This window comes from Spermophilus citellus (genome assembly GCF_964194105.1).
Source record: "Spermophilus citellus genome assembly, chromosome: 6".
NCBI classification, from domain to species: domain Eukaryota; kingdom Metazoa; phylum Chordata; class Mammalia; order Rodentia; family Sciuridae; genus Spermophilus; species Spermophilus citellus.
The window spans coordinates 149,638,673-149,662,005 of NC_138187.1; the positions used below are offsets into that span (position 1 = coordinate 149,638,673).

General features: G+C 44.1%; 1 protein-coding gene across 1 annotated transcript in view; it reads left to right on the forward strand.

Annotated features, from left to right (window-relative positions):
- Positions 1-22,253, forward strand: part of NIBAN1 (niban apoptosis regulator 1) — a 141,610-nt gene extending 119,357 nt beyond the window's left edge. Inside the window, exons 9-14 of the mRNA XM_081299032.1 lie at positions 3,187-3,374; positions 6,115-6,276; positions 7,866-7,976; positions 9,569-9,676; positions 16,047-16,158; positions 17,954-22,253. Coding sequence (XP_081155158.1) covers positions 3,187-3,374; positions 6,115-6,276; positions 7,866-7,976; positions 9,569-9,676; positions 16,047-16,158; positions 17,954-19,044 — 1,772 coding nt within the window. The 3' untranslated portion in view covers positions 19,045-22,253. The remainder of the gene's footprint in view (positions 1-3,186; positions 3,375-6,114; positions 6,277-7,865; positions 7,977-9,568; positions 9,677-16,046; positions 16,159-17,953) is intronic.
- Positions 22,254-23,333: the final 1,080 nt, after the last annotated feature.

Here is a 23,333-nt window from a genome sequence, read left to right on the forward strand (position 1 = left end):
TGCAGTCTGATGGGATTGTCCGATTGGGGGATTCTCCTGTGCAGTTCAGGCCCTCTTCATACTGCAGCTCAGCTTGCTTCTGGGCTCTCAGGACAGGTCCTGCCTGAGAGAAGATGAGAGAAGGCCTAACACCACGAGTGCATGGTATCTGTCTGGGTCTGTTCACACGATGCCTTCCAAAGCCAGAGGTAGAGCAACTCCAGAGCGCTGTCCGTTTGCTGTCATCCAGGTCTCATTGCTCCATGAGCGCAATGATCTAGGGTTGACTATACATTGAAACACTCTGTACAGCTTCAAACTGCCAACACCAACTCCTGCGCCAACTCTCTGCCCTCTGGGGCTGCGTTGGGCCCAACCACAGACATTCCCATGGCTCAAATTAAAACATTCTCTCATCTAAATCTGTTGCTCTGTGTGTCCTCATACACTGGAAAAAGATTCTACCCTGGACTATTAGTTGTTTCCTAAAAGAAACCTTAAAAAGCTGGGCATAATGGAGTACACCTGGAATCCCAGAGGTGTGGGAGGCTGAGGCAGGAGGATTGCAAGTTCAAAGTCAGCCTCAGCAACTTAGTGAGGCCCTCATCAACTCACTGAGACCCTGTCTCTAAAGAAAATATAAAAAAGGGCTGGAAAGTGGTTCAGTGGTTAAGCACTCCCCAAAAAATTAGAAAAAAAAAAGAAAAAAGTTTTTAAAAAGAAGTAAACCCTGAAGTCTTTTTAAAACAAAATATCGGAAGCACATTTTAACCAGACCTCTGGTTTCCTACCTTTAAACAAAGAGAGAAATCTCAGGCTGCATTGATAAGGGGCCTTGGATTTCAAACAACCACAACAACGACTGTGGGAGTGGTGAGCAGTGCTCTCTGCACTTGAGCTCTGCTCTGCAGTTGTCTTTTCATTTCTTCAGCATTTATTCTGCTTCTGCTGAGTCCAGGGGCTGTGAGAATTAAAAGACAACACGATTTTCCAGGTAAGAAGATGAATATCTTCTTGTCAGAGATACAGAGACAGAAGGAAGAATATGGGAGATGCCCTGAGAGATTGGAACAAAGCTTAGTGGTTCCCAGTCAGGATCCCATTTCAACTTCAGAAAACTGCGGGTGCATCCTAAGGAGGGTGCTGTTTGAATGTTGGGCAATTAGAAAGAATGATAATGTCAACAGGTACAGTAAGAGTTAGAAGGAACTGCAGGCTTCCAGGGCTCCTCCTCAGTTCTGAGCACTTTGCAAATCGTAAACCCATTTAATTCTCATCATAATCCCAGGAAGGAATGACTTTTATGAGCTCCATTGTACAGATAAGAAAACTGAGGCAGAGATTAAGGAACTTGCCCAGCTAGTGAGTGACAGTCTGGCTCTGAACCCTTCCTTTTGGCTCCGTGGTCCCCTCAGGGCTTTGTGACAGTTGTCCTCACTTGAGCAAGCCTTTTGAATTAACATGTCACAACACGGTGCTCATCACTACCGCATCTTTGCATGCTTGAGAAAATAGCAGAGCATCCAAGTGTGGGATGTGGAATTCAAGCAGCCCATGAGAAGACGCCTGAAGACCGTAGTTCAGGAAACTGTCACCTGAAGATCATAGTTCAGGTGGTACTAGGGCATTAGGCTGTGCCCGATGGGTGGCATTTGATCTGGGCCTTGAAGACATGAGAAGGATGTTTATGAGTAAAAATGGAAGAAGGAAGGCCCAGGTAAAACAAGGGTGAAAGAAGGCAGGAGAGCCGGCTGGAGCACCCTGCGGCTAACAGGAGGCCCGGAGCAAGTGCCCAGAGGAGCATCCCCTGCCACGCCCACCCTCCCAACCTTGTCCACCCCAGGCTGCAGGGGAAGTCGGCCAGCTCTGCGGAATCACGACTTCATGTTGCAGGATTATTCCAAATTTTCAATTAGATTCTTTTCAAGTAGTTCCTCTCACACTTAATTAACTAATAATTAATTTATTCTCCTGGCAAACAGTTTTGCATTTTAATATCAAAACAAGTCATTTTTACAAGGCATAGATTGTTTCATATTTGAACCATAAAACCAAAATGGTTTTTTTCCTAGTAATTCCAAAGCCTGTTTAATAGTTTACATCCCAAATATTTTTAGTACTATTCATCTAAGACTCTCAGAATCAAAGGACCCATTTGATCCTCCATGACTCTGACTTATTTCTATAAACCAAAACCATTCGTCTCCCCATAAGCAAGTTCTTTGCCAATAAGAACTTTAAAAACACCCTTGAATTTAGTCTCACTTTTGCAAATTGGGATGTGACCTTGGCTGAGTCACCCAACACTGCCAGGCCTCTTTTTTCCCCATCTATAACATGGAGATGGGATGCCCTGGGGGCTTGAGCTTCCCCTTTGAGTTCTGGGATGCTGTTTCAAGGCTTGTGACCTGTCCAGCTCCACAGAGCAGGCTCAGCCCTGTCCCCTACTCACTGCTTCTGAAGTTACCTGATCCCCTGCCCTGCTCTGTCGCACCCAGACCCATGGTCTTCCTCCTCCAAGTCAAAGCGACTATTTGTCTCTGGGGAGAGGAATTATGGCAACATTTTTAAAATCTCTCTTTGTGATTTTCTGTACTCTGTACATATCTGTTGCTATATTTTTTCCTTATCAGGGGTAAAAAAATATTGTGGTCTTGTTTGGATTTGCTTTAATTGTGAACGGGGACAGAAGGTGTGATGGCAAACTGAATGCAAGTTTGTTCCATTTGACTGAGAAAAGATTGTCCTTAAAAAGTTTGTGTGTGCGGGGTGGGTGATGGAATTATATTCGTTCTCTTAGAGAAATGAATATATAAAAATATAAATTATAAAATAATAAATTATGTCTATAGAAAAAAAAAAACTGCATACATGAGGAGAATGATGGATAGGAGTAAGCCGGTCCCCAGCATTTTCTTCTTAGTATTAGGTTTTGCGTGTTCACAGAAACCAAGCAAAAGAGAAAGAAACTGGGCAGAGAAAACTCGGGAGGGCAGAGCGTCTGTTTGCATGGTTTCTCAGAGCAGCCATTGGTTCCCATTCTGATGACCCTGGCACTGGACCCTGGTGCCCATCTGTCTGGCCCATTTGAATCTGCCTAGGCTGCTGGGTGGTTCCATGGGGCACAGTCCAGCCCTGACCTGGCTCCAGTGCCCTGGATCCAATTTTATCCTAAGTCACACTTTTTTTGGCTATTTCCTACCGCAGCATTGGTGGCCCAACCCGCAGAGAAGAGCTGTGGGGAGAGTGTGCAGCCTTTCCTGGCCTCCATTCTGGAGGAGCTCATGGGGCCGGTGAGCTCAGGGTTCAGTGAGGTGCGCTCGCTCTTTGAAAAAGAAGTGGATGAACTCAGCCAGAGCTTTCGCACCACCAAAGACGGCGCCCAGCTAAAGCAGGTAGGATGGCAAGCCAGGAGCTGTGGGCAGCTGGGCTGCTGGGGCTGCCCTCTCCATGTGCTTCATCTGCCCACCAGCCTCGTTTTCTCCCTCCTCCTTCTCCTCTGCCCTCCCAACCACTCATCTGGTCTCTCCTCTACCCATCCAGCCACCTCATTTATTTGCCCATTCATACATCCATCCATTCACCTAATTTTCTTCATTAAAGATGTTCAAGTTGAAAAGATAATAATGTTTGTATAAGTGAAAGAGTATACTCAGTTCATATATGCACAATATTCACAGGCAAAATTAATCATCATCACTGATACACACGAATCCAGTCCTCCCCTAACTCCTAGCCACCTTCATTCCCACTCCCTGAATTTCCTGTGGGTTTTTTCTTTGTTCTTCCAAATATATAAGCATATACCCTCATTTAAAGAACTTTCTTTGATTCGTTTATTTTCAAAACTATACACTCAGGATATAGAATGGGGTTTTTCAAAGTGGGGTCCCTGGACCAGCATGCTATTATCACCTGGTTGTTAAAAATGCAAATCCTCAGGCCCCTCATATCAGGAACTCTGGGGAAGGGACCCTGATATCTTGTTTCAGCAAGACCTCAGAGGATATGGTGTACCCTAAAATTGAGAATAATTGGCATGTACGTAACTTGGCAACTTGGTTTTCTACTTGACATATCGTGATGAACATCCCAACAAGTCAGTAGATTAAACCAGATGATTTAATTCTGATTCTTTTCCTTCATCCCTTCCTCCCTCCCTCCCTCCTTCCTTTTCTGCCTTCTCTCCCTCCTTTCTTCCTTCCATCATTAAAAGCTAATAGCTATTTTTTTCTTTCAATTGTACATATTTATGGGATACAGTGTGATAATTTGATACATATATATAGTGCATAATGATCAAATTGGAATAATTAGCATTTCCACCTCCTGAAACATTACCCATATCATTGTGTTGGGAACAATAAAACCCATGATGAATTGTTATAAGCTGTAGTCACCCTTCTGTGTTGTCTCTTTCTTATGTCCCTATGCATATATTCAAATGTATAATTGTATAAAAACAACACTGTTTTGTAAACCTTTTGAGGTTTTCTTTGCAGCCTGTTTTTTAAATTTGCCTTTACTCCCCTTCCTCCGGAACACCACTCACCTCCTCTTAAATAACTAGTGTCACTGACTTAGCAGGTGCTACCCTGTACTTTCCCCATGCTTATATAGTATATAAACATGCATATTCATAAGCTATTTTCTTATGATTTGCTTTTAGAAAAGTGGCATTATATTTCCTACACTGCACTGCTTATCAGTTTTCTCATTCAAAAATACTTCATGAAACTGTTTCCACGGTAACCATTCTAGCTCTAAATCATTCTTTGTGATGGCTGCATAATATTTCCTATATGAAAGCACCATGATTTATTCAATCATCCCAATATTGCTGGCACCATGAACAAAGCTACAATAAATTACCGGTACATATATCCTTATATATGATGTTTTTTTTCTGTGGGATAGATTCCTGGATTGAAAGGTATATTTCTCATGTTAATAGATGTTTTCATTGTACTTTTAAAAAAAGGTTTAAATTTTACATCCCACTAGTTGTATATGGCAGGGGCTTTCTCCCCCACATTGCCATCAGTGATAGGTGTTATTGCCTGTTTGAACTTTGACAATTTAAGAAGAGCAAAGTGACAATCCATTTTTTCCTCCCCTGCCTGCTTAAATAATTGACATATATTTTTTTAAATGACACATTCCTTAATCACACAACAAGGGTCAAATTCGACTGTGTTTCTGATCATTAATTCCACTTCAGTGAACCAGCCCATAATGTGCTTCTTAAAGGGAGTAATTTTTCCCTTTGAAGAACAACGGGAATGGCCCTTTAACACTTCCTGACAGACGATGCGTCCTGTATTCCCGAGGTTCAACCTGCCTCTCTCCTTGGAGTCCTCATTCTCAGCAACCTTCTCTCTGTCTTCTTCTCCACCTAGTCTCCTTTTTTATATTAAGCATCCATTCTTCAGTTTAAAAAATATTTTAAAATAAACTTTGAAAATAGAATGCTTCTGTTGCGGCAACATTTGCACGTGAGAGTATGTTGACAATCCTGGGGGTTCAGCAGCTGGGCTCTCGCAGGAAGAAGCCCTGTGGTCTCATTGATTAAAGGTGGCAGTTGTGCAAACTGAGTAGGAGAGACCCCAGCTTTCAAAGCTGGGTGTCTGCTGTCAACCCTCTTCCTCTCACCCCTCTCCATCACGAGCACCTTAGGGTGGCCTTCTGCAGAGGGAAGCCCTGTGCGCCCTGCAGAGCCTCAGAGGGGTGTGAGGAAGCCTGTTTCCCTCCCCGAGTCTAGGAGTCCAGGGAGCATCCTAGTCTCCCTGGGGTTGAGGAGAGGGCTGTCAGTCCTTTAAGAAAGTTTTGCCAATTCCATTTGCCAAAGAGCGAGCCTGCCTGGTTCTTGAGCTTTGAAGTGGGAACTTGGAGTTTATCAAGAACTGAAGAAGCTGGAGTTGCCCTGAAGGCACCCCTGAGTCTTCCTGTCACCCGGTTGTTTCTGACATGGGTTTCTGTCCTAGCAATAGAGTTGCCCAAGGGACCCACTGAAGAATGAAAACAAAGCAGCTGAAAATGTCCCAGGTCTGAGTAGTGATTCACTCTAACTGTATGACATGTATGAAATATGGCAACAACCTGAAGGTACTAATTTTTCTCTTCACTGAAACGCAGCATCTAGACCAGCTTATGAATCTTCCTCTGGATTCTGTGAAGATGGAACCTTGTTACACTAAAGTCAACCTGCTCCCAGAGCGCCTGCAGGAACTCCAGAGCCGCTTCAGATGCCCCCACATGGATCTGGTGGTCCAGAGGACACAGAACGACATGCAGGAGGTGGGAGCCTCAGGGCAGCCCTGGTTCATGAGGACGGAGAGGGGGCAGAGAAAGGTGCTGGCAGGCGAGCGGGTACTGGTGCCGCTCAGGGAAATGGGCACGATTCCTCCGTCCTGTTGACTGAAGACACACTCTGTCCTTCACAGGGCTTCTCCTTCCTTCTATGTTGATGAGCATCACAGAGAAGAAATACCTGAGGGACTAGAGTAGCATTAATTGGTTATTACTTGGTTGCTCAGTGCTTTTCACCTTGCTTGGCCTGCACTTTAGACACTTCTGGGGAGATTTTTAAGACATACTGATGTCTCCACCTTATCCCCAATGATTCTGAATATATATTGATGTATATAAGTAGGTGGACAGATATTTTATATATGTGATTCCCATAAATATTAATTTATATATGTAAATATTTATAATTTATATATATGTAAAATTTTTAAAAGAGCTTCCCCTGCCTGCCTTCCCACTCTTTGTAATACACAGCTGGGATTGAGAACTACTGGCTTAAATTAATTTCCTAATCTGATTAAGAGTAAGCCAGTCAATCAATCATAACTTCATATTTGAATTTCTTGTGTCTATTGATAGATTCCCCCCCCCTTTTTTTTTACCCGCAAGGAATTTTTTTTTCCCCAGGAACAGAAATGAATACCAAACTCTTTCCGTATTACAGTATTCCTAAATGAAGAAAGGTGTAATCAGACACTATTCTGTTTCACAGATATTTTGGGGCAAGCTTACTCTAGGCTGGACATTGTGCCAGATCCCACTTCACAGTTCAGTAGTGACACAAATTCTTAGATAAGTTCACTACAGTGTTGAAAATGGGTTGAATGGTGTGGGATCAATCCCAGGCATGGGAAAGAAAGGAGCGTTTTGTTTTTTTTTTTTAACAGTTATGGGTAGGATTCATCAATATATCTTATTACCTAACCTCTGAGTCATGAGGGATTAAAGATGGGCAAGGAACAAAACTGGACAACAGTTTAACAGCAGTCTAGATAAGAGTGCACCCCTGAGGACTGGATACAGGTACAACTGTAGAGAATAAGACATCTATCTGAACCGTCTCTGTTTCCTGACCTCACCCTCTCTCCCTTCCCAGCCTTGCAGAGAAAGGAAGGATGTGAGGTGGTAGGATGGGAAGCAGAGAGATGTGCTGTGGAGTAGTTGATGTCCACCTAAGCCTGGAGGTGCAGCCTGTAAATGGTTGGCAAAGGCTCCCACCTCATCTTGTCAATCTGTGGTTGCAGCACCAGAGCATGGAGGAGGGGCATCTCAGTCCCACAGCCCTGGGCTTTCTAGATGAGGGACAATGGGAAACAGATGAGGAAAAAATATATATATATACATGCATGCAGACCTGCATACGTCCCTCCTAACCTCTTACTGATTGCCCTGTAGCCATGTGGCTGTTGGTCTCACAGCCCAGGTAGTGGATGAGAACCCGTTGCCCTGGGTCACCTCCCAGAACAGCAGGACTCTGTGGGCTCAACCCCTCCCTTCTCTCCAAGCCCAGATGGACACCGCTGGGTGGTCATCCCAGCCTCTCACTTGTTCTGTTTCTGTGTTGTTCTGGTTTCTAGCTCATGCAAAATGCAGTATTCACTTTTGAGCAGTTGCTTTCCCCACATCTCCAAGGAGACGCCTCCAAAATTGCAGCTGCCATTGAGAAGGTCAAGCTCCGAGTCCTGAAGGTAAAGGCTTTTTCTCATCTGTGGAAGCATAAAACAAGAAAGCCCCTGTTTCTTTTGTTAGGTGAAAATACCTTGTCCTCCCTTTCAATCTGCTCTTCCCCTCTCCTTCTTCTCCCCGTGACTGTCATCCAGCAGCAATTCCCCCAGTGGCTTTCATGCCTCTTCTGCCATCTAGTGGACACTTTAGGGACTACAGCTACTAAGCATCCTTACCCACCACTTAGTTGTAACTAAGCTTACTTTCACAGCAGTCGAACTTGACAAACGTTATTGGCTGTCCCCACAAGCACTGTGACAGGTATTGTATAATATATAAAAACAAGAAAGGCACAGATTCTCTCTTTAAAGAGTTTACAACATAGTAAAATCTATAAAATCAGCCAGCATTTTTAAGAAAAATCAAAATCTGAAGGCAAAGGAATTGCAAGGAAAAGATATCTGCCGAATGAAATTGTTTTAAACTGGCTTCACATGTGAGTGCAGAGTAAATGGTTAAAATAATAGGAATTTGTATAAATATAGTTACTACAGTTATTGTTAAAGCTTTTTAAAAACACCTAGGCTGTTTCGTTTGATTCTCACAGGAAGTTGTGAGATGATTAGAATGTATCCCCAATCTACAGATGAGGAAACGGAGCCTCAAAAAGTTTAAGTGATTTTTTTTTACCAAAGCTCAAACAGCTAGTCATTGGTGATCTACTAATTTTTTTTACCACCTGCTGTTTCCCCTAAACATTGCTCTCAGAAGGTCAAAGCCTGGAGGAGGTCCTTGGATTTTACACCTGCTCTTGATGTCTCATAGACCAGAGGAAACTCTAGCAACCAAATCATTGCAATTAAAAACAATGATAAAAACAATGAAAACATGATAATACAAATAATAATAATGCACTTACAATTGACCTGAAAGAAAAGATAGTGCCACTATCAAATGCTCCCATAATACTTGATAAATGCCCTCACCTAACTATCCTTCAGTTGGCCTGACCATTCTGCTCATATCACTGTGACTGTTCTCTACATTGTCTGTGATCACCTTGAAGTGACATTGAAAATCAAATCCTTGGCTCCAGGTGTGGATATTCAATTCAGAACAGAGAGAACCGTCATCCTTCTTGTTCTAGATATTGAATTTCTTTGGTTGATAGGTCTCAGTGTTGATGGTGCTACGAGCCAGGCCCTCTCTTCTCTGTGCAAATCATTGCGACACACTGACCCTGCCTGCAGAACAGAGTATAATGTAATAGCCAACCGTGACTCCCAGGGGCCTACCCAGACAGGGTGATGAGGTGCACACTCACCCCCTAGTTCCATCTCCAGCTGCTTGATAACACAGATGGCACCTCTCTGTTTTGACCTTGCCTCAGTTTCCATATCTGTAAGAGGGGATGGTGAGATGGGTCATTCCGTCACAACCTACACCTCGAGTATGCAGGAATGACACAGAAAAATCTCTGAGACCTTGGAAATGCAAGAGTCCTCAGAAGTTTGGGTTGGGGAAGGGAGATGACGTGGGTGTCTTGAGTTTTTTGTTTAAGGGAAAGTTAACAGATTGTCGTGTTCCTGTTTAACATATGTTTCTGCCTTGACAGCAATATGATTATGATAGCAGCACCATCCGGAAGAAGATCTTTCAGGAGGCGCTGGTTCAGATCACACTTCCCACCATGCAGAAGGCACTGGCATCCACCTGCAAACCAGTAAGCAAATGGGTCACCCTAAAGAGCCTGCTCTTATTGCCTCTGAAATTCAAATGAGCTCTTTCGCTGCTCTGTACTTGCAAACATCTGACTGGGCCTGGGGAGGGGTTGGCACACTTTTTTTTATAAATAGTAAATAGTTTAAGCTTCATGGGCCATTTTATCACTTCTGTTGTGACTGCTCAACTCTGCGGTTGTGGCACCCAAGCAGCCAGAGACAGCGCACAGACAGATCTAAGTCTCTGTTCCAATAAGCTTTATTTACAAAAACAGGAAGCTGCCAGGATTTGCTGACCCCTGAACTAGAGGAAATCTCAAAGGGTAATTATCTGAACTTGAGCCAAGCTAAGGGTTGGCACTGAATGCCTAAGGGGACCAGGTGTTCCCTATTATAGCACGGCTCATAAGTCCAACATGTGCTCCGAAACTTGACTTCCACATCCAGAAAATCTCCAGCAACATGATTACAGTAGGGTATTTGTTCTGTTACATCCAGTAATGTTTGCTTACTGAAATCAATGACATTGTGTAAACGTGCTGCACACAGCCGGCACACAAGGATAGCCATGATCACAGAGGTGTGACTTGGTCTGAGGGGAAGAGTAGTGGGCAAGTGGAGTCTTAGGGCTGGTTCAGAACCAGGGTTCAAGCCCCAGATCCTGCATGTTTCTGCCCTTGGGCCCTGGGCCAGTCACTTCTCCTCTTTTGGTCTAGAATTCATCTTTTTAAAATGTAGCCAATAATATTTTGCAATATCTTTCTTAAGACTGAGAAGATTAGAATGATACCCTTAACACTTGATGAATGCTTACGATGCTTAAACAAAGTGGATTATTGCAAGAAATTTCACAATAGCCCTTTGAGGAGGTCCTGTTTGTATCCTCATTGTGCAAATGAGGAAATCTGAGAGGTTAAGCAACCAGCCCAAAGTCACAGTGCAGGTTCCCACCCGAGTTTAAACAGTCCACACTCACCTGTACCATGGTGGGTTCCCTGAAGCTGTTCGCCTGTCATACTTCTGCCTTTTAAGAATGACTTGCAAGCTTGGGCATTGGCAAGGCCTGCTCCCTCTTGGAGTAAAGATTAAAGAACTTCTTTATCCCCAAAAGGGCTTTTTTGGCAGCTTGGAGAGTCTCCAAGCAATGACACATTAAAATTCATCTGTGAGTTTATTTCACTGTGGAATTTTCTTTGGTCATTTTTATATTCTCTAAATGCCATTTTCCTTCAGCTAGTCATTGGTGTATCTAGTATTGGCATTTATTTCTGGGGGTGTATTTCTTTAGTAGAAAAGCATTTGATTAAGCTAAAGGGGAAAGAGTTGGCCTACATGACTGTCCCTTGGCCTTATGTGCAGAAAGTGCCGTCACCCAGCCCACCACTGAGTCCACCTCTAAACGTGCCTGCAGTTGGACTTCTCTTTTTCAGTCCCTAAGGCAGTTTGGAGGTCTCAGAGCCACCTCCTCCCAGACAAGGGCAGGCTGAAGATGGTTCCCCTTCCTGTCTGCACCTCGCTTCCAAACCTCAGCAGAGTGAGCTGGGTCCAGTCCACAGAGACCTGCAATTGAATCTGCAATTGACACTGCTTTCAGAAAAGCTGGTGACTCCGAGTTTTGTGTCAGTGGCATGAGCTTTCAAAGCTTTGTATTTACAGAATGGGTAAATCTGGGGATTATCTGCTTCATATGAGTCTTTATTTTACTGTCACGTGTTTGCCTTGGTTCTTGGGAACTTCCTAGTCCTGTGGCACTCAACCCTATCCTAGCTGCTGTTAGAAGAACCTGGGGAACTTTGGGGAAAAAAAAAATCCCCAAGACTTACCCCCACGATTCCAATTTAATTGGTTCGGAGAATTAAGCATATGATGAAGTTCAATCAATTCAATATAGAAGACCTGTTTTGTAAAACTGGGCAGGTCACAGCAGTACAAATGTCCCTCCATTATTCCTTCTCACAGAATTATTCCGTTGGTTGAAACTTTAAAGGTCTATTTATTCAGTAACCACGTATTAAAATGCATCAAATACCATCAAGGCATTGTGCCCCAGCAGTGTCCCTGCTGTCCTGGAGTTCACAGTGTAGAGGCAGGTGACAGCCATATGGGATGCCGCATGAGGAGCACAAGAGTGGCCCAATGCAGGAGGATTCCTGGGACTGTGCTGGACCCTGCTTTTAGGATCAGGGAGGACTTGGCAGAGTCATGCCTTCAGTTGGTCCTCAGGGATGAATGACAGAGGAAGGGAAGATGAAACGGTGTTCCACGCATGAACCTCTGTCCCTCATTTAGCAGAGGAAAAGACAGAGGTTCAGAGTGGTGACATGGCTTACCCAGGAGCCAGTGGTGCATTCAGGACAGTGTCCAGTCTCCTGGGCAGTGATCTGCCCATCTGCCTGGTCTCATAAACTGTCTAGGAGTCACTGAAGCTCATGTCTCTCCAGGCCTTTGGGTTTCCTCTCAGGTGGGTATCAAGGGATCCCATCATTGCCTACCGGCAATACAACCCTGGACCACAGCGCCCCCAAGTCTTAGCACTGAAATCTGTTTGAATGTTGTGATTTCCGTTCACTTGCTGAAGGCATCAAATCCCACTCCAGTTCTCTAAGAGCCAGAACCATCAGTGCAGAGATTGCTGACTTGATCACTGGAACATGATTTGGTACACTATGTCCCTGCCCTGTCCTTGTGCTGATCACAGGCAGCCACTGGGAAATCCTTAGACAGCAGAAAAGGTTAAGGGATTTTGCATCATGCTTGGGCTATCTTAGAAGGAATGGGTGAGTGTCAGGGTCAGTTGGAAGAATGGAGGAGAATGTTTTTGAATAATCCTCACATGACTCTTCAGCCAGAAAAGGGGTCTTATAAAGTTAAAGCTATGTCTACCCAGAAACCTCACTTCTAGGTATGTATATACCCAAGATAAATAAAGTCCTTAAGGCCTCAAAAAAAAAAAACCCTGTTCAACAAAAGAAAGAAATTGAAGAAGATGGCTCTGGAGGCTGAGGCAGGAGGATCACGAGTTCAAAGCCAGATTCAGCAACAGCAAGGCACTAAGCAAGTCAGTAAGACCCTGTCTCTAAATAAAATACAAAATAGGGCAGAGGATGTGGCTCAGTGGTCAAGTGCCCCCAAGTTCAATACTTGGCACCAAAAAAAAAAAAAAAAAGAAAGAAAGAAAGAAAGAAAGAAAAAGAAAAAGAAATTGAAGAAGACCTTAGAAGATGGAAAGATGTCCCATGTTCTTGGATAGGCAGAATTAATATTGGAACATATCAAAATGGCCATGCTACCAAAAGCACTATTCAGATATAATGCAGTTCCTATACGTTTCTAATGATGTTATTCACAGAAATAGAAAAAACAGTCATGAAATTTGTTTGGAAAAAATAAGAGGCCCAGAATAGCCAAAACAATCCTCATCAAGAAAAGTGAAGCAGGAGGCATCACAACATCAGATCTTAAATTAATTATACTAGAGAGCTATAGTATCAAAAATAAGCATGGTGTCAGCACCAAAACAGACATGAAGACCAATGGTATAGAATAAAGATACAGAGACAAACCCACACAAATACAGTTATACTAGACAAAGGCTCCATAAACATATCTTGGAGAAAAGATAGCCTCTTCAACAAATGGTGCCAGAAAACCCGAAATCCATATGTAATAAAATGAAATTAGACCCCTATCTCGCTCCCTGTACAAAACTCAAAGTGGATAAAGGACCTAGGCATTAGACCAGAGACTCTGTGCCTAATAGCAGAAAAAGTCGGCCCAAATCTCCTTCATGTCAGCTTAGGAATTAACTTCCTCAACAAGACTACTAAAGTGTAAGGAATAAAATCAAGAATCAATAAATGGGATGGTATCAAACTAAAAGCTTCTTCACAGCAAAGGAAGCAATCAAATCATGAAGAGAGAGCCTACACAATGGGGGAAGATCTTTGCCACCTGCACTTCAGATAGAGCATTGATCTCCAGGATATACAAAAAACTCAAAAAACTTAACACCAAAACACCAAATAACCCAATCAATAAATGGGCAAGGAACTGAGTAGGTACTTCACAAAGAAGAAATACAGTCAGTGAACAAAAATAGGAAAAAATGTTCAATATCTCTAGCAATCAGAGAAATGCAAATTAAAAGTACACTGAGGGCTGGGGTTGTGCCTCAGTGGTAGCGTGCTCGCCTAGCATGCATGAGGCACTGGGTTCTATCCTCAGCACCACATAAATGTAAAATAAAGATATTATGTCCAGGGGCTGGGGATGTGGCTCAAGCGGTAGCGCGCTCGCCTGGCATGCGTGCGGCCCGGGTTCGATCCTCTGCTCAGAACTAAAAAATAAATATTAAAAAAATTCTCTCTCTCCTCTCTCACTCTCTCTTTAAAAAAAAAAGATATTATGTCCACCTAAAACTTAAAAATAAATAAATATTTAAAAAATTAAAACTACACTGAGATTTCATCTCACTCCAGTCATAATGGCAATTATATAAAAGTAATAGCTAGGCATGGTGGTACACAACTGTAATCCCAGTGGCTCGGGAGGCCGAGGCAGGAGGATCACGAGTTCAAAGCCAAGAGTCTCAGCAACTTAGCAAAGCCCTAAGCAACTGGAAATACCATGCCATTTTTGTTACTATAGCTCTATCCTGTCTCTAAATAAAATATAAAAAGGGATGGAGATGTAGCTCGGTGGTTAAGCACCCCTGGGTTCAATCCTGAGTAACAAACAAACAAACAAACAACAACAAAAAAAAAAACAAGTAACAATAAATGTTGGCAAGGATATGGGGAAAGAGGCAATGCACTCATACACTGCTGGTGGGACTGCAATTGGTGCAACCACTCTGGAAAGCAGTATGAAGATTCTTCAGAAAACTTGGAATGGAACCCAGTTATCCCGCTTCTCAGCAATCTTTGCACTGATGGTTCTGGCTATTCATGCTATGATGAATGGATAAAGAAATGTGGTACATATACACAGTAGAATATTACTCATCCATAAAGAAGAATGAAATTGTGGCATTTGCTGGTAAATGGATGGAACTGGAGACTATCATGCTAAGTGAAATAAGTCAATCCCAAAAAACCAAAAGCCAAATGCTCTCTTTGATAGGTGGATGCTGACTCATAATAGGTGAGGGGTTGCGGGAGGGAAGAGTGGAGGTTCACCAGATTGGAAGGGAGGAGGAATGGGTATGTGAAAGACAGTAGAATAAATCGGACATAACTTTCCTATGTTCATATATGAATACATAACCAGTGTAGCTCCACATCATGTACAACCACCAAACTGGGAAGTTATACTCCATGTACATATGATATGTCAAAATACATTCTACTGTCACGGAGAGAACAGTGGAGGGGGGGTGCGTATGATCAAAATATGTACTATGCATGTATGAATATGTCCCCACAAAACCCATAATTTTCTATAATTAATATGTACCAATAACATGGCAGTTCCAACAGTCAAAAAGTGGAAAAATCTCAATGTCCAAGGAGTATGGATAAATAATTTTAGTTTATCCATATGGTAAATGCTATTTATCGATGGAAAGGAATGAGCTACAGATACATGCAGAAACACGGGAAAACATGAAAAGCAAACACAAATGAATATATAATTTTGTTTATTCATGAACAAGCAAATATGAATCTATCATGATGTGTGTCAGATGGTGCTTCTCTGTTGGAGGGCTGTGGGCTTGAGGGGGGCCAAGGAGGAGCCTTGGGGGCAAAGGAAGTGTTCTCCATCCTGATCTGGGTTGTGGTTACATGGGTATATTTATATATTTAACATTATTGGACTGTACTTTTAAAATCTATGTATTTTATTGTATACTATGTATAATATATAATATAACATATATTATATATAATATATTTATATATATATACAATAAAATACTGTTGGCATTAAATTAAAAAGGAAAAAGGAAATACATTAGATTTGATAGAAAATAAGGCAGCCCAGACCCTTATTTTCTATCAAGGCCTGACAAGGTCTTGAGATGATCCAAAAATCTCTTCTGTCTTCCCCCTTGAGGCACCTAGGATGTGTGCCCAGGATGAGGGAAGGGACTGGAACTGCCAATGGTCAAACACCACCCTGTCCTGGGCAGTTAACCCTGCATACGTGCCTGCGTGCCTAGAGTGACTCAGATTGGAGAAAACACAGTCAAAGATCGCTGGACTCAGCTGTTATCTAAGCATCTTTTGCCTGTGGGCCAACATGACCCTCGTCCCTCCCTCCCACTCCCAGGAGGGGATCACAAGTGGGAGTCACCCTTTCCTTATCTTCCCTGAGACCAGAAATCCCATGGCACAGCTTTTCCTCTCCATCCTCTTATTTCTCTCTCTTCAGGAGCTTCAGAAATACGAGCAGTTCATCTTTGCAGATCACACCAATATGATCCACGTTGAAAATGTCTACGAGGAGATTTTATATCAGATCCTCCTTGATGAAGCTCTAAAAGGTAAGAGGGCTTACGGGGCGCTGGAGGGAACTCCCTGTGGAGGGAAGCACTTCTGAAGTGGGAATTAGGAAGACTCAGAAAGGGGAAGAGACAGTTGGCATTAGAGAGCAAGGAGGGTGGGGAAGGAAGGAGGTGACCTTGACTGAGCACCCTTGATTTGGCACCCAGTGTGCTAGCCCTTCAGATATTATCCTCTTTCAACAAACATGAACTCTGGAGATGGGGATGTTACGCTTCCATTAACAGATGAGAAAATTGAGGCTCAGGGGGATTAAATGAAGGTCTCTTCTGAAGAGCTGTCTCCATGCACCGTGCCAGATGGAACCGGGGAAAGAGCTGTGGGCTGAGGCTCAGGGCCCCTCCCGGAGCAGGGCAGCAGTGGCTCCAGCCGCAGGCTCGACCCAAGCTTGCTCAGCACATTCCTCGCCTCCGCTAGGCCAGACAGAAAAAGACACAGAGTGATGGTGACACAGTGCCCTGGGAGCCTTTCTAGGACTCTGGCACCCCGTGTGCTGTGGAATCGGAGCTTGCCTGGAATTGGAGTGTAAATGGGGACACTTTGATAAAAATATGCTGGAGAGGGCCACCATCAAACTGCAGGCCTAGGAGGCATCTGGTCTCCGTGGCAGAGACCTGGAGTGTCCCTAAATGCTTCCACACAGAAAACTGGCCATGCACAAGGCCCATGCATGTCACAGTAGCTAATCACAGGGATTGAGGAGATGAGGCGTGTAAAGGGGCCGGCATGGTGTCCACACCAAGGAGGACCCTGTCAGGGCTGCAGGCAGCTATCACAGCCACCTCTGGGTGATTTGGAAGAAGGCTCCTTTCCTTTGGACACTTGACTGCCCTCTGTCAGAAAACTGTCAAAACTCAATTATATCAGTATTTCCCCAAGTGTGTTTTTTAATGAAATTATAAAGAAATGTTTAAAAAAGAAATTGTCACAATGCACTTTAAAGATTTCACGTATTCTGTATTTCCCTGTTTTTCAAATAAAATTCTATAAATTTTTTAAAAAATAAGAAAATTGTCACGATATTCTAATTTCGTTAGAATAGTCTATGGCGAACTGATGAAAAATTATACCAAAGACACAAATCTATACTGCCTCTGATAGGGATGGCACCCCCAGGAATGTGGCCTTATTGGGACCGCAAGCCCTCACAGCCAGGAGTGGAGGCCTGTGGCCAGAAACGGCTGCTACTGTTTTGTTGTTGCTGTCTTGCCTCCCTCCCAAGGCTTCGAGGCTGGTCTCCGTGAGCAGAGATTTTCATGCCAAATGAGGCTCTGTCAGATGCATGATCAGAACTGAACACCTAGGACACACTCAGGAATGTACTCTGAGAAAAAGCAGAGGTAAAAAGGCCGCCCCTGCCCTGCAGGAATTCCAATCTAGGTGGACACACAGAGCTACACGTATTAGCATGCAATGTGATGGGCCCTCTCTGAGTGAGACGCTGCTGGAGACTATGAGCCTCCGAAAGCAAAGGCCATCTCTAATTCACCTCTGGATTCTCAGTGCTGGTTCCATATCGATGCCCCACAGACATTTGCAGTTTGAATAAATGAATGAACAAATGCTGCCAGGGTTGAGTCTGGAGAGACATTTGTCGTCACTGGTCATCAGGGGAGGGGACCTGGAGTGGATGGCCATAAGCGCCGGGTCTTGAAATTGAGAATGTGGGTATCCAGAGAGGGTGGCGGGGGAGTTTGGTTTCTGGATAAAAATGAGAAAATCCAGGTTTGCCAAGCAGAGTGTCAATGCTGTGTTTTGTTTTCTGGTGTATCTCAGTGATAAAGGAGGCTGCGATTCTGAAGAAGCACAACTTATTTGAAGACAATTTGGCCTTGCCCAGTGAAAGCGTGTCCAGCTTAACAGATCTTAAAACCCCCCCGGGGTCAAACCAGGCCAGCCCTGCCAGGAGACTGTCTGCCCTTGTCCCTCCGGAAGCTCCAGAGAGCGAGACCCCGAGTGGCAGCGAGGTGTTCCAGGAGTCAGAGGAATACCAGCAGCCGGAGGCAGAAGGAGAAAGCCTTTCTCTCCCTGGGCCCAGCCCTCCTCCAGGTGGGGATGAGCAGGTGCTTAATGACCTGGCTGCAGAGGACGCTGCAGGAGCCCTGAGCACACCTTCAGCAGAGCCAAAGTCGGGAAAGCCACCTGGGGATGAAGAACCCAGCCCTGAGAAGCCCGAGTCCATGGCTGCCTCAGGATCCCTGAAGGAGCTCAGAGAGCTGTTGACAGTGACGGTTGATGGACCAGCGGAGTCAGCCCCAGGGATGGGAACAGACACAAATGAGACACTGGTTCCCCAAGAAAATGAAAAAGGAGAAGAGGAACCCCAAATCCACACCGAGGGCAGTCCAGCAGCTGCGCCCCAGGACAACTCTGAGGAAAGCCCAGTCAGTGAGAGGGAGGCCCAACCTCCCCTTCCAGAGGCTGAGGTCCCCGGAGTGGACACGGGGGCATTTCCAGAGGCCAGCAGCCCTGCTTCTCAGCCAGCCAGTGGAGAGATCAGCCAGGATGCCAGCTGTCCAGGCTCTGCGGAGGGGCCAGCAGAGGCTGTGGAGCCCCCCGAGAGGGAGCCGGCAGCAGGGACTTCCATGCCGGAGGCCCGTGAAGGAGAGGCTGTGTTGCAGGAGGGTGGCACTGTAGGTTCTGACCCCGGCTGCCCCAGAGAGAGCCAGGTTTCTGAGGAAGGAGAAGCAATGGGAGGGGAAAGCTGCACAGCCCCAGCCGTGGGAAGTGTTACTGAGGTTAAGGCTGCCCGCGTTCATGAGTGTCCGTGGGTGGTCGAGAGCGCCCCCCACACCCAGGGTCTAGAGGACGGGAAGGAGTGGGAAGCTTGTCAGGAGAGCGCCTCAGAGCAGCCCTCAGAGGAGTGAGAGGGATGATTTGGCAAGAGTCTTTCTTCGAACAAGGGTTCTAGTTATGGGTAGGCTTAGGAGTTGCTATCAAAAAATTCTGAACTATTTCCAGAGGTAACACACACAGGGTGTGAACACGGAGGCAGACTTTTGTGGGACAGGACTGCTCCACCATGAATGATTGCTTCAGCATTTTAATAGGCATTACCAAAGGGCTGGGGTGAGAGAGAGCTCAAGCCAGGAGAGGGAGCTCAGGGCTTGGTATTCTCACATTGCACGGGTGCAGTTTTCCACTTGCACTTTAAGGCTTTTAAATTTTGAGTAAGAATACAAATATACACTGTAACTCCAGCCTCACCATGTACTCTATCAAGTTCACAGCCTCTTCAAGACTCAGCATTTGTCCTTAGTCAGTCTGCAAGGAAGGGAAGGTCAGGAACCTAGTGGCCCCTGCCATGTGCAGCCCCAGGGGGCCGCCCATACCTGTGTGGTCTCTGGAGAAGCTGAGTTGCAACTGAGGGAGGAAGGTTGTGATCTTGTCTGGGCCTGTTCCTAATTCTGCTATCAATTTCTTGTTAATGAATCTTATTGATTCTTATCAGTTAATCACCTTTTAAGGAAATTCAGATGAGGCAAGGAAATCTCATTGGCGTATATAAGCCTGAAAGCATTTCAAATTAGCCATAGACGGTGCAAGGAAGTCAGCTAAATTATGGCGCTTAAAGCCTACTAGATAAACAAAACATTATTTGAACAGCTACTGCATGCCACATACAGTATTAGGCATAGTAATGACAAAAGAAAAGGTAAAGTGCTTTGTCTTATACAAATTAAAAGACCCATGAGAATTTAGTCTAGAAGAAATACAAGCGCCAATTGTCAAACCATAGCAGCTTTCTCTCTTTCCATTCAAATGATCCTGACTCATTCACAGAAGGGAACAAAATAAATGAATAAAAGAAGGAATGAATAAAGACAGAAGCCAAGGTTTGTATAATCAAGTTCCAAAAATGTTACCAAAAAGTAGAAATCATTTGGTCGTTCAGCAATTTAATTGAGTTCCTGTGAGTTAAAAACCACTGGGGATACACCATGAAAAACTGCTGTTCTTTCTTCTTGGAAGGAAATAGAAATATTTGTGAGAATACCAAATCTTCTAAATGGAGCATAGTCTGTAACCATTAATGTTCAAGACAGAATAGACTTACTTGCAAAAAATTAAGATTTGTTCTGTTGTCCTTCAAAAAATGCCAGATTGTCCCAAGTACTACATCCTGAAGATTCCTTCCAGAGACTTTTTAATATTAGATTTCAACATATTGCCCTAAAAGCCTGTTTTGATTATCCCCATCAAGTGTATTTATATCAGTTCTTCAGAGAATTGGTTTCACAGGTCAGCCATTTAATCAAGAATTAAAATATTTCCCTTCCCCATAAAGGATGAATAATAGTATCCGAATGGTCTCCTGTTAAATTGCTTCAGCTCCTCTTAGAGTGGCTAGACCCTCCTGTCTAGGAGTGATCCCATCACAGGTGAGGAGGGCAAGAGCCCACTCCTCCCTTGGTCCCTGCCCACCCTGGGCTCCCTCCCTCACATCCTGGCTTTCTGCTCCGAGTATTGAAATCATGTTTACTTCCTGCCTCTCCCAGAAGCTCTCTTCCAGGACAGAACCTAGGGGTTAGTCATCCTATGTGCTTCCTGCTGCAAGCCCACAGCCCTGAGTAATGGCTTCCTGCATGTGCAGTACCTTTCATATCCCTGACGCCTAGTACAGGAACTGGCACGTGTCACCCTGCTCAGGAAACGTGGGAACTGAACACCCTGCTCGCTGCTGTGCAGGGGCTATTTGGGGCTTGCTGTTAGGAAGGGAGCTGTTTGTAAGCAGGCTTTCTGCCCTTGGTGAGTCTTCCCTTCAATAAAGTTCAAAGTCCAAGGGGCTGACAGCCAGATGGCCAGAAGCATCGCCCAGTAAGGCAAGGAGCCAAAGGAGCAGTGCCCAGCCCCACAGACTGCGCTCTCCCTAGGAGATCTCGTGCGGGTGCAGTCCCAGGGCACAGCCAGCTCCCCTCCAGAGCCTCTTCCCTTTGCTCACCTCAGGGCTTCTCGCCCCCTTTAAAAAAGCTGAGAAGTTTCCCACCCTAAAGGAGGATTCATTTGACTGTGTCGGAAGGACCAGTATCCATGCCCTTCTTTTATACATCAAGGATGAGGCTCGAAGTGGCAAGATGTGCTGGAAAATGCATTCGAGGAACTTTGCTTTTACACACTTCTCAAGTTCTCTCAAATAAGCAGAGTGCTTGTTACATACTAGGATGGAGCAGGAAACAGAAGCGCATTAATCTGTAACCGTGTTAACAGTTTGAAGGGAAGAACTTCCAGATGTTTGTCTTGCTGCTCACGCTAGTTTGTGTGTGTTGCTTTGGTGGCTTCCTGGTGGGAGCCAGGCTACTGTGATCTCAATGAACAGCGTGAAAGGCCTCCACGTGTTGCTCTGGGTGGTTTCTGCTATGGGCAAAGCATTAGAAATGCCTAAAATCCGAAGACATGGTTTTTGGCAAAAATGATGACATTAAACCATTTATGTTACTGTTGACCTTTCACAAAGAAAATATTTTCCTTGGAAAAAAAACTTGGCTTGTTATTTTTTCCTATGTAGTTTGGAGGACAGAGAGTAGTGCCTTGCATTATCTATTTTTTTCCTAACCAAAAAAGAAAGAAAGAAAAAAAAAACTACCCTTGTGACTATAAGGATAAGATTTCAGTTTTTCCAAAAGCTTTATAAAGAGGCTGAAGGTGAAGAACAGCAGTTTCTTAGGTCTGACCTATGTTTGATTATAAAGATTCTCAAGGCTGGTTTTGCAGTTCTCCGGATCAGAGCCCATGACTTCAGATAGTTTTACTATTCTCCCAGACTTTCCTTCCTTATAAAAAGTGACTGTTAGGTGCTACACAGCAATTTCAGATGGGGAAAGGGAAGGACATTGCTGACTTAACAACACAGTTTCACTAGGTGAAAAAGCTGGCAACTTGTGCCTCCGTACTTTTCCATAAACAAATGGGTTTGGGGGTTTGGCTTCAGAAGTCTGCAACTTCATGAAGAAAAAAAAATCTATACTGTAGTTTTATTTTTATGGTCACTATTTGAAGCAAATAAACTCAAAACACTTTGTAGCCATGCATTTACTCTGCCAAGTGCCTATATTCCAATAAAATCCTCATCCTTGAAGAGCTGTCCCAGATGTCATTTATTTGGAATAGGGCTGGTTTCATCTTTTAAGCAAATGTCATACTTGAGCTGGAAGGAGCAGAAATGAAAGGTGAGTCACCCTTGCTACACTGTGGAACTTTTGCTTTTCTATTGTTAGGAAGGAATCTGCAGGGAAGCTGCTTAATGCCAGGGGAAATTACACTTTGATAATGCATATGCTTATTTTTCTAGGAATTGGATCACACCCATAGTACAGAAATGGGCCATTACTCAGCGCATTAAATGGCTGTTCAATCTTAAATATCTTTTCAGTGGGTAACATTGGACAAAACATTCAGTCTTTCTATAATTATAAAATTGTATTTATTCACTCTCATTCACAGTTGCTCATTTATCCATGAATTCATTCATCAAAAAAATAATGACTGTGTATCTGTTATATACAGGCATTGACTATAGTGGGTGGTGGAGAAATAAAAGCAAACACAGTAGTTGTGATCCTGCAATCAGCAAACTCAAATTCTCAGGGTGGACATGGCCAGAATGTCTGTGACGTGAACTTAGACTGGAAATTTGCTTCCTCATTTGACATAACCTTGTCTATTGTCTCAGCTTTAATTCTATACCAACCACTCAGGCAGGAGAGATACATTGCAAAAATCAAGTCTAGCAGCTATGGAGATGCTCAGCGTGGCATAAACTTTATCATTCTTTCTCCTTCTTCCATACTAAATTTACAATATCCAATTATCAGTCCCAGAGTGGCCCCTTTGGACCTTCTATGTAGGGCCAATAATCATATTGGAATTGGAGATGAGGGAGTTGATTTGGAAGTGTGCAGAGTTTGGGGGTGTTTTTGTTTTTGTTCTTATCTATGCTTATTGGGTGTAGCTTAGGACAGTAGAGGCTTTGAGAAGAGTCTTCTAAAGTTATTCTCTCCTTAGCCACACTCAGAGTGGCTGTTTCTTGAGCATCTCTAAATCTTTGCCATATTCTTCACTTTACCATAAGCATCCAGCTCTCCCTTTCCATCTGGCCAGTTCCCACTTTTCCTGAAAGTCGGGACACATCAGGACAAACTCCCCACCCTGCCCCCAT